At 40.6% G+C, this 13,778-nt stretch overlaps 1 protein-coding gene across 8 annotated transcripts in view; it reads right to left on the bottom strand.

The window, feature by feature from the left end:
* Positions 1-1,470: 1,470 nt before the first annotated feature.
* The window catches only part of TMEM68 (transmembrane protein 68), a 43,045-nt gene continuing 30,737 nt past the window's right edge, over positions 1,471-13,778 (bottom strand). For 6 of the 8 annotated variants that reach the window (XM_047073937.1, XM_047073938.1, XM_047073941.1 and 3 more), the window contains one exon: positions 1,471-2,819. In XM_047073937.1, the coding sequence (XP_046929893.1) occupies positions 2,703-2,819 (117 nt within the window). In that variant the 3' untranslated portion in view covers positions 1,471-2,702. The remainder of the gene's footprint in view (positions 2,820-13,778) is intronic. The other 2 variants (XR_006961068.1, XM_047073940.1) reach the window with 2 other exon arrangements.

The raw sequence follows: 13,778 nt of genomic DNA on the forward strand, positions 1-13,778 counted from the left end.
AGAGTCAATTCAAGAATGCCAAAATCGGTGGGTCAAAGTTTGAGGAGACACATATATTTACATGGTCTCAAAGCATCTCTCCATAAACTCGATACAAAGGAAAATTTTACAGGGAAGAAACCTGGCGGGTGCCATTTTAACCAAGTGATCAAAGTTACTACCATCGCTAATGAACCAAACTGACATTATGTGCCTCGTGATGTGAAACACTTGAAAAAGCACAGCATCATTTATGTAGTATTTCTGGAATAATGCATAACCTGATTCCAATCATGACAAAAATATCAGAGAAAAAGAGTAAAGGGTATCTACAAAGCAAACAGTCTGTCTTCTCCAAAAATGTCAGTATCGTCAGAGACCAAGGAGGGCTGGGGAATCATTCCAGACTAAAGGCAACTCAAGAGATAGTAAAACTAAATGCAATACGTGATCCTGCTATGAACCATGCATCCAGAAGAGAAACTGATATAAAGAATATGGAGACAACTGGTGAAATGTGAATCCGGTCTTCAGATCAGGTAATACTAGGTATCAATGATAAATTTCCAGTCATTGCTCTATGATGCTATAAATGGACAGACTTATAATCGAGAAGAAAAAATTGAAAGAAAGAAAACATCTACCTATATAGATATATAATATATATAATATCTATACAATATATACATGGGATGGGGGAAGAGATAGGAGGAGGGGTGGGTGAAGAGAATAAAACAAACGCAACGTAACAATTGGCCAATCTGGGTGAAGAGTATGTGGGAGTACTATGTGCTACTATTGCAACTTTTCTGCAAATCTGACATTGTTTCTAAGTTTAAGTTTTTTTAAAAAGGATATGAAAAATCTCCCATGGAAGTATGCCATGTTCCTGCTGCCGGAGAGTCCCTAGCTTTCATCAGGCTTATGAAAAACTCCCTTCAAAAAGAGTGAACAACACCCCCTTTCCATTATTATTTGTGTTTCTGTATTTACTCCTATCCCCTCATTCATCTAAATGGCATCTAAATTCAAACAGCAAAGATAAAGATCTTGTCCTGAGCAAGACGGGACAGTTTCCGGGTGGAGAACATGGCTTGAAGTGGTAAAACTTAAATAGTATAAACAATAATAGCTTTTGCTACATTAGCAATGAATATCGTTCTTTCCTCCATTTTTAAAAACCAATGGTGGCCCCGAAACATTATTCTCATTTGTTTTATAATCATTTATTCATTCATTCTGGAAATACTTATCGATTTTCAAACAAACACTGCTCACTGCCAGAGGGAAAAAAAAGCTGCAAATAATCATTAACTGACTCTTTTCATTGGAACTGAAATTAAAATATATTTCTTACACTAGAAAGTAAGGTTTACTCATTGTGGCTGACATAGATGATTGTCAACATAGGATTGTGGGTGAAAAATGTATGAACAGTAAAACAAAAAAATTACTTTGAGAAAATGTCGCATATGTAATTTCACAAGAAAATGAACTGTAATTCAGTTTTACTTTTATTTTGTGTTGCTTACTTTTATATACATCACACATATCATACATATATACTTGTTATACAAAAATCTATACAAAAATCCAGGTAATTTAGTATCTAAAAAAGGGAGCGGGAGATACTGCATTTGATTTCTGGTACTCTTCTGTTTAAATACTTCTAAAATTCAGATTTCAAGGAGACAACAAATTGAAAGCCATTAATTTTTCAGAAAGCTTTGTGTTCACATAAATTCATCATTCAAGTTTACTCTTATGGAACAATAATACACCACGTGACTGACTGCAAAATCACACTGAATAAGCCATGGTACCGAGTAAGAGTGGAGCTTTCTTGCTCTGGTTTTACAGAATCAGCCCCTTACATGAAACGCGGAACACAACCGTGATTCCCACCTGCCACTATTAAACGCCATGTTACAGTACGGTACACCCTCTATCGTCTGTCTACGGATTCTTGTTAAAAAATAATACTAAAAAAGAATAATTATTAGAAATTTTACTTCTCCGAATTTCTTTTTTATTCAATTTGAAAAACAGTATACCTCTTCCATTGTGCTTGGCAACTTGACATCATACCTAAGGAAATAATTTAAAGATCCTATGGACCAAATATATACATAAGCTTCTAAAAATTCTTGGTATTGTTTAATTCATTTATAATTTCAGTTCTACAGTTCTCAGTCACAGCAAATATAAAGAATTTAAAACAACACTCCTCAACATAGCATTATTATGTTTTTAAAAAGTGAATTGCTGAGCCACAAGAACATTACGTGATTTGCCCAAGGTCAGGAAAGGAATGAAGGGCAGATAAAGGAGTATTTCTTCTCCAATTTAAAGTGTCTGTACTGAATTCCGCCATCTTGCAAAATTAGCCCAATGCAACAGATACAGAAATTAGACGCGTTATTTGGGAATGTGTGTTTAGCCTAAATTGCTGTTATTAATAAACCTAGTTTTTAAAATCTATACAGTTATCATACATTATCAGGAATTTATAAAAAGAAACACCATTCTCTGAATTATTAGGCAGGTAATGAGTTACTGCTTAATTTTGACACAATTGATTGCAAAAGCAAAATCGATACAATTTTAAACAAACAAGTTCAGCAAAAGATGCTTATTAACATTCTTTTTAAAAAATACTAATTATAGAACCTACAAAATTTAGAAGACAGTACTAGAGACACAAACATACTAATATAAACGTATTAAATCGTCTTCGAGTTGATCTTTTGTTTTTTATGAAAACGTTCTAACAAAGCACTCATAATGTTTCCTGGTATTCTTTGGTGCTTATCAATCAAAGCTTGAACAGCATTCTTTGTCTATTAAGAAAACAAAAGAAAAGCCATTATTCTTTTAGTTCTCAAAATAGATCATTCATTTTGTAAAGATTTTAATATACTACTACTTGCAAAAAGCCCTCCCTAATTGAGCATCCCTCTCTCCCCAAAATTAATGCTTTCCTTCTCAGCACACCCGTCGTGTGGTTCTCACACTTGCCAGGCTGGAAGCACAGTTAATGTTACACGGCTATTTTCTACACCACACTGTAAGCTCCTTAAGACACAGCTTCGTCTTTCTCCAACACTGAGCACAGCAATGTTTTGCATACAATAAACACTAAGAGGAACGACAAAAGTCGTAGGACATTTTTCTAGTGGGCAGATGGGGAAGGAAGTTTTACTCCTTCCTATCCATGAATAAATTTGTGTGCACGTTTCTTTCATCACATACAATTACATCAGGCAACGCAAGAGGAAAAAGTGAGAACAACGAATGAGCTGATACACTTTTAGTTCACTGCCTCAATTTCTAGACAGTTTAAGAGGACTTTGAGTCACAGCAATGGAAAAGCCAATTAGGATATAACAAGGTGTCTCCTAAAACGATTTGCTTCCCATTAAATTCATGACAAATTTCAATAATCTTTTCTTTTATATCACTTTGTGGCTATCTAAAAAAATATCTGTGTGCACATCATGCATGCATGTACACACGTACATTATTTTAGATGGCAACCTTTTAATAAGCCTTCTTTTTATAAATCTTGGACCTTCATCCCTTTTATTTTTGTAAAAAAGGTTTGTTTTTTTTTTAATTCCAGTTAACATACAGTGGAATATTAGTTTCAGGTGTACAATATAGTGATTCACCACTTCCATACATTACACGCTGCTGTTCATTATCACAAGCGCCCTCCTTAATCCCCATCACCAGTTTCACCTGTTCCCCCCCAACCTGGCTCCCTTCTGGTAACCATCAGTTTGTTCTCTAGAGTTAAAGAGTCTGAGCTTCATCTCCTTTAAATATAATTAAGAAGCCTAGCCCAAAGATGTATTTAAAAAAATTTTTTAATGTTTATTTATTTTTGAGACAGAAGAAGACAGAGCGCGGGTGGGGGAGGGGCAGAGAGCGAGGGAGACACAGAATCCAAAGTAGGCTCCAGGCTTCGAGCTGTCAGCACACAGCCTGATGCAGGGCTCAAACCCGCAAACCGTGAGATCATGGCCTGAGCTGAAGTCGGACGCTTAACTGACTGAGCCACCCAGGCGCCCCCCCAAAGATGTATTTTAAAAATATGCCTCTCTGAACCACAAGTTTGCATATCTGTAAAAGGAGAACTGTTGCATACACTTATTATAAGGGTTAAATGAAATTTCAACCATGTCTTCAGGTACTTGGCAGTGACTAAAAGTAACTAATAAAGGTTGTCTCTTGTGAAGTATGTTCTTTAAAATTTATTCATTTATTTAGAAAACAGTAGATGCTTTGGAAGCTATAACATTAGTGAAACAAGTCTCTAATCTCAAGCTTGTAACTTAGTAAGTGGGTCAAGTACAAAGTAATAAAAACCTTAGATCATTTGGGGGTGTCCGGGTGGCTCAGTCAGTTAAGTGTCCAACTTCGGCTCAGGTCATGAGCTCACAGTTGGTGGGTTCAAGCCCCTCCTCGGGTTCTGTGCTGACAGCTCAGATCCTGGAGCCTGCTTCGAATTCTGTGTCTCCCTCTCTGTCTGACCTGCCCCACTCACACTCTGTCTCTCTCTGCTTCTCAAAAATAAAACATTTTTTAAAAAAAAGATTAAAAAAAAAAAAAACAACGAAGATCATTTGTAAGCTGTATCTACCACCTGAGATGTGAAAAGAAAGTATCTAGAAGTTCAGACGACAGCCCATTTATTTGGTGGGCAGTGACAGGGAAGGACACACGAACAAGGTACTGTTTGGCCTGGGTCTCCAAGGACCAGTGAGATTTCAGTGACAGTGGAGACAAGAGCAGGAAGCAAAAGACCACAGGAAAACAACTGGCTAAGGACAGGTGGGTTAGGGAGCTTGGCTGGACTTTCAGGTATGTGTTCTGAAGCCGGGTGGTAGAAGGCTCTAAAATTATAATTCAATTAAATCATGAGGCTGTCAAACACCAAGTGAGAAAGTATAGACTTTGTTTAATATGAACTGAAGCGTCAAGGAAGGGTTTGGGGTGGAGAAATATCGGGGCAATGCATTAAGAAAATACAACTCTTGCAAAATCACCAATGATACTCTTCTGTCACCAAACCCGATGACATTTTTTTTTAAGTTTATTTATTTATTTCGAGAGAGTGCGAGTGTGCGTGCCAGTGGGGGGAAGGGGCAGAGAGAGAGAGGGAGAGCGCGAGAATCCCAAGCAGGCTCTGCGCTGTCAGTGCGGAGCCCGACTCAGGTGAGACCACGGCCGGAGCCAAAAAAGAGTCGGATGCTTAACTGACTGAGCCACCACGGTGCTCCAGTCAGTGACATTCTTTTCGTCTCACTTGACCTCTCAATCTCCCCTGATCTTGCTTCTGGAATTCTCATAGTGGAGGAAAACCTAGGTTTTCTTCTAACTTTCAGGCTGCTCCTTTTCAATCTTCCTTGCAGATTTATAGTCCCCAAATCTGCCACTGACTGATTCTTCAAAGGTTCAGTAATCTTTCCCCTTTCCACAACTTTAATTACCTTTCATTTGCTGATGACTCCTAAACATTCACCTCCAGCCCGCTCAGCTTCAGACAGGAATGGTCTTGAGTGTTTTAAAGGCACCTCATACTTTGTCCTTCCCTTAGTTCCTTCCCTGTTTCAGCAAACGACACTACCACAAACCTAGCCAAGTAAGCCCAAACCTAGAAGCCATCCTTCACAACTCTTGCTTCTCACTCACAATAGCCAATCCATCCATTTATTTTACCTCCCAAATACCACTCACATTGTCCACTTCCCTCCGTCTTCTTTAAACCTTTATGACACATGTATACGATATATGCGTGTAGATATAAATAAACCCATATTTCTATGTGTGGATGCGCGCATGAGACTAGAGAGAGAGAGTTAAAGAGACAGACAGAAACAGACACTGTAAACACAGAAACAGAACAATAGAGAGATTAAGACTGAGAGAACTTTCGGGAAATATCCCAAGTGCCCTCTTCAGCATTAGCATAGTATATTTTAATTTAGATTTAGATAGTGCTTACAAAATGGTTCTCCGCAATCAAATGCCGGAACAATCTATCACCCATTTTTTAAATGAGGTTTCATTTCTACATTAATTTGGATGCTAGTAATTTTGAATTTGTGATGATTCAGGGATGATTATCCTATAGTTTATGCTTATATTATTAACAATGAAGACTGGAAAATCATGACAATGTATTACAAAAGGAAAATTTTAAGTGTTCTTTATTTCCAGTATACTTTAGTTCAATAATGACAACTTACAATCCAAAATATGAATACAGCAACTATGTACTTAAGTAAATTCCCCCAAGAAATTCTACGATGCCTTGGTAGACTACTTGTTACTTTAGGCACTGAAAATAAAGCGCATAAAGCAACTGGAGATGATAACTGAGGTATTCCGATGATTCAAAAAGGCCTTTTCTTCCTTACTTAAACTGGTAAGTTTTTACTATATTTATCTGTTTTACTATATAAAATACCTAACCCTACCAGTGACACGAATGTGAGTAAATCCTGCTCTCATATGAAAAATCAAGGCACTGGAGCTTAACTATCAGAATATACTTTCCTTAACCGAGGAAAATAAGGGAACAGGGTTCACTTAATTTGAGACCTAAAAGAAATGCCGAAGAGCATTTAGTTCAATTTCTCTGCTCTACAAGTAAGGAAATCGGGGTCTGGGGAAGAACGTATTTCTCTAAAGTGATGCTGCTGCCTAGTGGTAGGATTGGTGGCGAGTAACACGGGTGACGATCATAACCCAGGTCCCTAATCTTCCACGCCAGGCTTTTCCTGCTCTTTTTCTGTTACCTTCTATTTTGTGCATAAAAATACACGGTATTTGTAAAAGGGGTTCCTAACTGGCTCTGAGCCACTTAAATCTTAATACATAGGGAGGAACGAGTTGTAAAAGAACAACACAGAATTCACATATCCTACAGGAGAACACGTAGGTCGGGGCAGCACAGAAATGTGTTAATGATAAAGTGCACGTGGGCAGAAGCAACGTCGGTGGGTAAGGCCTCACCCTGGCGTCAGGCTCCCGGAGCCTCATCAGTAAGGCATCGCCGCGGGATGAGACAAGAGTCATGTCGCACGGACAGCATGTGCTGACTCTAAAAGCCACTGTCACGGAGCTTTGTCTTCAGGATGAAGGAGGGTAGTAAGTGCTGAGTATATTTAATGAGCCAGCAGCGTAACTGAAGGTAAGTTTTCTGTGTTTTGTTTAATTTTTTTTTTAACATTTATTTATTTTTGAGAGAAAGGGGAGGGGCAGAGAGAGAAGGAGACGCAGCATCCGAAGCAGGCTCCAGGCTCCGAGCTGTCAGCCCAGAGCCCGACGCGGGGCTCGAACCCACGAACTGTGAGATCATGACCTGAGCTGAAGTCGGGACGCTTAACCGACGGAGCCACCCAGGCGCCCCAGAGGTAAGTTTTCTAAGAATGAAGTTCAGAGACACATAAGCAAAGACAAGGGCGCATAATGTTTCTTTACTGTTAACCTTTGTGAAACTTCCTACATGTCAGCTGCTTGATTTGAATGGTCTCATCTAATGTAACATTATCGTTGTTTCAACTGTACATTCTTTTCTAAGTGTCTGGTCTGGCTGAGTTCCAATATGGTAGAGCAGATTATAGTTACTCACTCTCTCTGCCTACCAGGCCTCTCTCTTTTGGACCATCCTATGGGAGGAATACAGATCCTGTCCCCGTGAAGTCCACGGTGGCCATGTGACAGCACTGGCCAATAAAACGTCAGTGGGCAGCTGGGTGGCTCGGTCGGTTAAGTGTCGGACTCTTGATTTTGGCTCAGGTCATGATCTTGCGGTTTGTGAGTGTGGGCCCCGCATCAGGCTCTCTGCTGTCATCGCAGAACCTGCTTCAGATCCTCTGTCTGCCTCTCTCTCGGCCCTTCCCCTGCTCGCTCTCTCGCTCTCAAAACTAAATCAACATTTAAAAATAAATAAATAAAAACAGAAATAAAATAAAATGTCAGTGGGAGTAAGTGAGCCACCTGCAAACAGAAGCTTTAAAAAGTTTCACTCCTGACATTTTTAAGTTTGTTTATTGAGAGAGAGGGGGGAGGGGGGAGGGGGAGAGAGAGAGAGAGAGCGAGAGAATCCCGAGCAAGGTCCACTCTGTCAGCATGGAGCCATGAGGCTGGCCTCAATCTCACAAAACCATCAGACCTTGATTTGAGCTGAAATCAAGAGTCAGATGCTTAACCGACTGAGCCACCTCGGTGCCTGACATTTTCTTTTTACCATGGCAACATCCCACCTGAATCCTCCTGAATCCAGGAGGAGGAGGACAGGGACCTCAGGGGAAATATAACATAAACAAGAAGTAAGCTTTCCTGTCTTAGCCTCTGAGATTGGCTGGTTGTTAGCACAGCACACCCTAGCAAAACTAACTAAATTATCCAGTTTTCTTATGTGTAAAAGGCAGTAATAAGTCCTGCTCTATAGGATTAAATCAGACTTATGCATAGAAGGAAAAGTAAAATTACCTCTGTTCACAGATGACATGATTTTATACATAGGAAACCCTAAAGATTTCACAAACACAACTAATAAACAAATTCAGCAAAATTGCGGGATATAAAATCCACACACAACACAAAAATTGTATACACTAACAATGAACAATCTGAAAAAAAAAAAAAAACCAATCCCGTTTATAAACGCATCAAAAAGAGTAAAATACTTAGAAATAAACTTAACTGAGGAAGAGAAAGTCTTATACATTGAAAATTATAAAACACTGCTGAATAAATTAAAGAGACAAATACATAGAAAGACCTCCTGTGTTCATGGATTAAAAGATTTAATATTGTTAAGATGTCCATATTATCCAAGGTGATCTACAGATTCAAGGCAATCCTTATCAAAATCCCAGCAGCATTCATTTGCAATTTCAAAGGACCCTAAGTAGCCAAAAGAAGAACAAAGTTGTAGGCTTCATGCTTCCCCATTTCAGAACATACTACAAAGCTACAGTAATGAAAACAGTGTGGTACTGGTATAAAGACAAACATATAGACCAATGGAATAAAACAGACAACACAAAAAGAAACATTTGCACGTAAGGCAAATGATCCTCGACAAGGGTGCGAAGACCATATATTGGGCGGAAGGCAGTCTCTTCAACAAACAGTGGTGGGGAATCTAGACACCCACAGTAGAAGGAATAAAGTTGAACCTTATCTTACATCATAAGCAAAAATTACCTCGAAATGGATTAAAGACCTAAACATTAAGACTTTAAACCTTCTAGGAGAAAATATAGGACGGAAAGCTTCGTAACACTGGATTTGGCAACCATTTCTTGAATATGACACCAAAAGCACAGGCAACAAAAGCAAAAATAGACAAACAGGGCTCCATCAAACTCAAAAACTTCTGTACATAAAAAGGAACGATCAACCGGGTGAAAAGGAACCTACAGGATGAGGGAAAACATTTGCACATCATATATATAGTAAAGAGGACATCCAGAATAAAGAACTTCTACAATTCCACAACAAAAAAATCCAAATAACATGACTTTAAAAATGAGCCAACACCTTGAACACACATTTCTCCAAGGCATATGAAAAGGTGCTCAACACCACTAGTTAGGGAAATGTGTATCAAAACTATAATGACATATTACCTCACACCCATTAGGTTGGCTGCTATCACAAACAAAACAAAAAACAGAAAGTAACAAGTGTTGGTGAGGATGCAGAGAACCTGGAACCCTTGTGCCCTATTGGTAGGGATGTAAAATGACATGGCCAACTACAGAAAACTGTATGGATGAGGGTCCCCCCCCAAAATTAAAAAAGAATGATCGCACTGCGAGATAACAGAAAACATATATTGGTCTCTACCCCTGGTTCCTGGCACAGAGCTCCTAAAACTCTTCCTATGTCCTAAAGCGATAAGGGCACTGAACATCTTTCGTTCTAATATTTGGTCTCTGACTCCAGTCAGGACACAGTGCTCCTGAAATCCTTATAATTTCTTGGGTGATAAAAGTGTCTTTTGTTCTACTGGATTCCTGGATGTCTTCTGAATAAGGGCAGGTCACCAGAAAGACCAAACTATGATTAGAAGCTTGGAATTTTCAGCTCTACTCCATCATGCCCCAGAGAGGGGAGAGGAGCTGGAAATGGAGCTAACAATCAATCACGCCTATGTGAAGAAGCCTCCATAGAATCCCAACAGTACAGAGTTCAGGGAGCTTCCATTCCAGGCGGGTGAACACATCCACACCAGGAAGGGTGGCACGCCCTAACTCCACAGGGGCCCTGCAGTTGAGGCCCTCCCATTCCTTGCCCTACGTATCTCTTTATCTGGCTGGTCGTCTGTATCCTTCATCACATCCTTTAATAAACCGGTAAAGTAAGTAAGTGTATTCCTGGGTTCTGTGAGCCAATACATCAAAATAATTGAACCTGGGAGGGGTCCTGGGAACCTCCAATTTGTAGCCAAATTGAACAGAAGTTGCAGGTTACCTGGGGACCCACTACTCGTGATTCGCACCTGGAGTGGGGTGGGAGCAGTCTTGTGGGACTGATTCCTTAACCGGTGGGATCTATACTATTTCCAGGTAGACAGTGTCCAAAATGAGTTAAGCGACAGGATGTCTAACTGGTGTCAGAAAATTGCTTGGTGGGGGCAAAGCCTCCCTCCACACATTTGGTGACCAGAAGGGTCGCAAGTCACGTTCTGTGTAAAAGTAAAGGAGGTGTGCAAGTGAAAGAAAGACGCAGTATGGAAGAACTAGGTTTTTCCCTCCGGTAGGGAGAAGCTAGTCTTTTCTTTCCACCTGTGATCCGGCAATCTGACTTCTGAGTATATATCCAAGAGAATTCAAAGCAGGGTCTCGAAGACATATTTGTACACCCATATCCACCACGGCACTATTCGCAACAGCAGAGGAAATGGAAGCAACCCTAACGTGCATCGGTGAACGAATGAATATACGACATGTGGTACACACAACGGAGTGTTATTCAGCTTTAAAAACCAGAAGGAAATTCTGTCACGTGCTGTAGTATGGATGAACCTTGAAGACATTATGCTAAGTGAAACAAGCCAGTCACAAGAAGACAAACGTTGTATGATTCCCCTTTTCTACCGCGGTCAAACTCATAGTCATAGAAGGCAGAATGGTGGTCACCAGGGGCTGCGGGGAGGAAGAAGCGATGAGTGGTGTATGATTTCCACGCATATGTGGAATCTAAAAGAGGTGAATTCATGGAAACGCAGAGCAGGATGGGGCGTTACCAGGGTGTGGAGGAAGAGGGAGATGTTGGTCAAGGGTACAAACTTCCGGTTACACGATGAGCAAGTTCTGAGGATCTAAGGTACAGCACAGTGACTACAGTTACGAATACCGTATTATATATCAGAAAGTTGCTAATGAAAAGGCCTTAAATACTGTCACCACGGGCACTCAAAATGGCAATTAGGTGATGGAAGCACCTAACCTTACCGTGGCCATCATTTCACAATATACACATGTATCGCATCTTCACGTTGCACGTTAAACTTTTACAATGTGACTGGTCACTTGTATCTCGACAAAGCTGGGGGAAAAACAAGAATCTCGCGTGGCCCGTGAAGGAACCAGAAGAAAAAGCTGACGGGTATGTATGAAAAAGAAAAAAGAAAGAATGGGCAGCAGGTTTTCAGGGGGTATAGAGACTGGAGATTGGCCGCACACGTGAATACATTCGGCACTACTAAAGCATACACTTAAAAACGGCTAATAAACGTTGTGGTTTTGACTACAATTTAAAAACTTGAAAGAAATCACACTACACATACCTACGGCTGGTATAAAAGTCATAATCAAAACACACTCACACCATTTTCCAGGTGATTCAATAGAAGCCATTCAATTTATGGCTTTCACGTACTTTTATACTTTCTGAAGATGTAACTGCAAGCTGAGTGGGCTTTTCTCATCCTCATCTTCCCTGATCTCTCTGCAGGAATGAATGTTACCGGTCATTCCTATTGTGTAAACATCCTCACCGGCTGGCTTCTCTCACACAAATTGACTTTTCTCCACGTCTCCACAGCTTTGGCTGCCGTCCTCAGCATGCCCCTCGCGTGTTCTTCCCTGTCCTCCCGTCTGTCCTCAGTCTTCTGTCTCTAACCTGCTTTGTGAATGAAGCTCATGACTTCAGTAACTGTCTCGTGCGGATAACTTCTCAATTTTCATCATCAAGTATTTTTAAAAACCTATGCATATAGTATATATGGACATATCCTGCAGGTAGCTATAGAATCAATTTTCAAGTCTGGTACGTTCTATCTCTGTAAAATCTCTCAAATCTGTCCCTTGCTCTTCTTCAAGTAGATAGAGACCACTATGTGATTCATTCATTCATCAAACATTTACTGAGATCTAATTAAATACCTAACATGGTGCTGGGAACTGGAGACCCAAGAATTCAACAGCATGAGCCCTGCTCTTAAAGAGTGCACTTATAATCTTACGTATCTAAGTGATCACAATTGCTACGGTCATCTTCACAAACCATTGTAGAGAAACAGATTATACATCTGCTCGTTTGGGCCTCCTAAATGTGAATGAAACTGATATGAGCCACTCCCAAGCAGAGACCTATCCTCACTGAAATGTTATCTGGTAGACAAATTCCCTAGTCTGATAGTTAAGGGCCTAAAAATGTAGCTACTTACTTATCCAGCAGCATCTCAACCAAACCCTACCCACCAAGCTACTGATTCCCCAAGTTTATTCCACAGCTGCTAATCCAGGAAAAACAAGGAGGTTTTGGTCAGCTAAGACTGGGAAATGCCCTTTGAAACAGTTAAATAGACTTCATTGCAGAGCTTCTTGGAGACTTTAATGCGTTTGCAAAATCCCTGGAGAATTTATTAGGCGGTCTTTTCCAACCTTGCCGTTCTAACCAACACTGCTGGTATATGGTCAACTCTCCAACCACCGCATCTTTGTTCATACTCTTCCTCCAGCCCCAAGTCCACAGGACCAAGCCACGCCCTTCTTTCAAGACCCACCACAAATGCCCTCACTCCAGGAAGCTTTTCCTATTTTTTCCTTCACAAAGCAGTCTTTTTCCCCTCTGAGCTTCTACTGGTCTCGCTCAAATTCAGCCTCCGTATCGCTTCCAGTGATCTTGCCAAACGCAAACCTATTACACCATTCACCTATGTTCCAGAGCACCCCCCCACCTGCTTTCAGGAAACAAAATCAATTATAGGCCATCCTAGTCCAGACCATTCCTGTGTTTCTAGCCCCATCGCCTATGATATCCCTGTAGCTATACAAGACCACTCTCAACTCCCCAAAGATTTTATGCTATTTCGTAACACCATCCCTTTATACATTGTTTCCTCTACCTCAGGACCCTCTGTCCAGCTAATTCCTTGTCTTTCAAAGCCGAATTCAAGCATCACCTCTCTCAAGGAGGCATCCCTAATCTAAGTTAGATAGCTTCCCTTTGTGCTTCCATGATGTCCTAAGACAGAAGTTCTCAATCAGATAGGATTTTGCCCCGTTGGGGATCATACGGAAAGGTCTAGAGGCATTTTCTATGATCACAACGAGTGAGGGGTGAGGATGGGGAGTGCTACTGGCATCTAGTGAATAGAGGCCAGAGATGGTGGTGGTAGACATCCCACAGTGCACAGGACAGCACCCCACAGCAAAACGCCCACAGTACCCAGGTTAAAAAACCTTGCCGTAAGCACACCACCGTGGTAACACGTCACCACATAAGCACTGATTTAGTTATTTAGCTCCCTCACTAGACTGTAAGTT

The sequence above is a fragment of the Lynx rufus genome, unplaced genomic scaffold (genome assembly GCF_022079265.1).
Source record: "Lynx rufus isolate CCGP_SWC_20201006 ecotype Redwood Valley unplaced genomic scaffold, mLynRuf1.p SCAF_12, whole genome shotgun sequence".
Taxonomy (NCBI): Eukaryota; Metazoa; Chordata; class Mammalia; order Carnivora; family Felidae; genus Lynx; species Lynx rufus.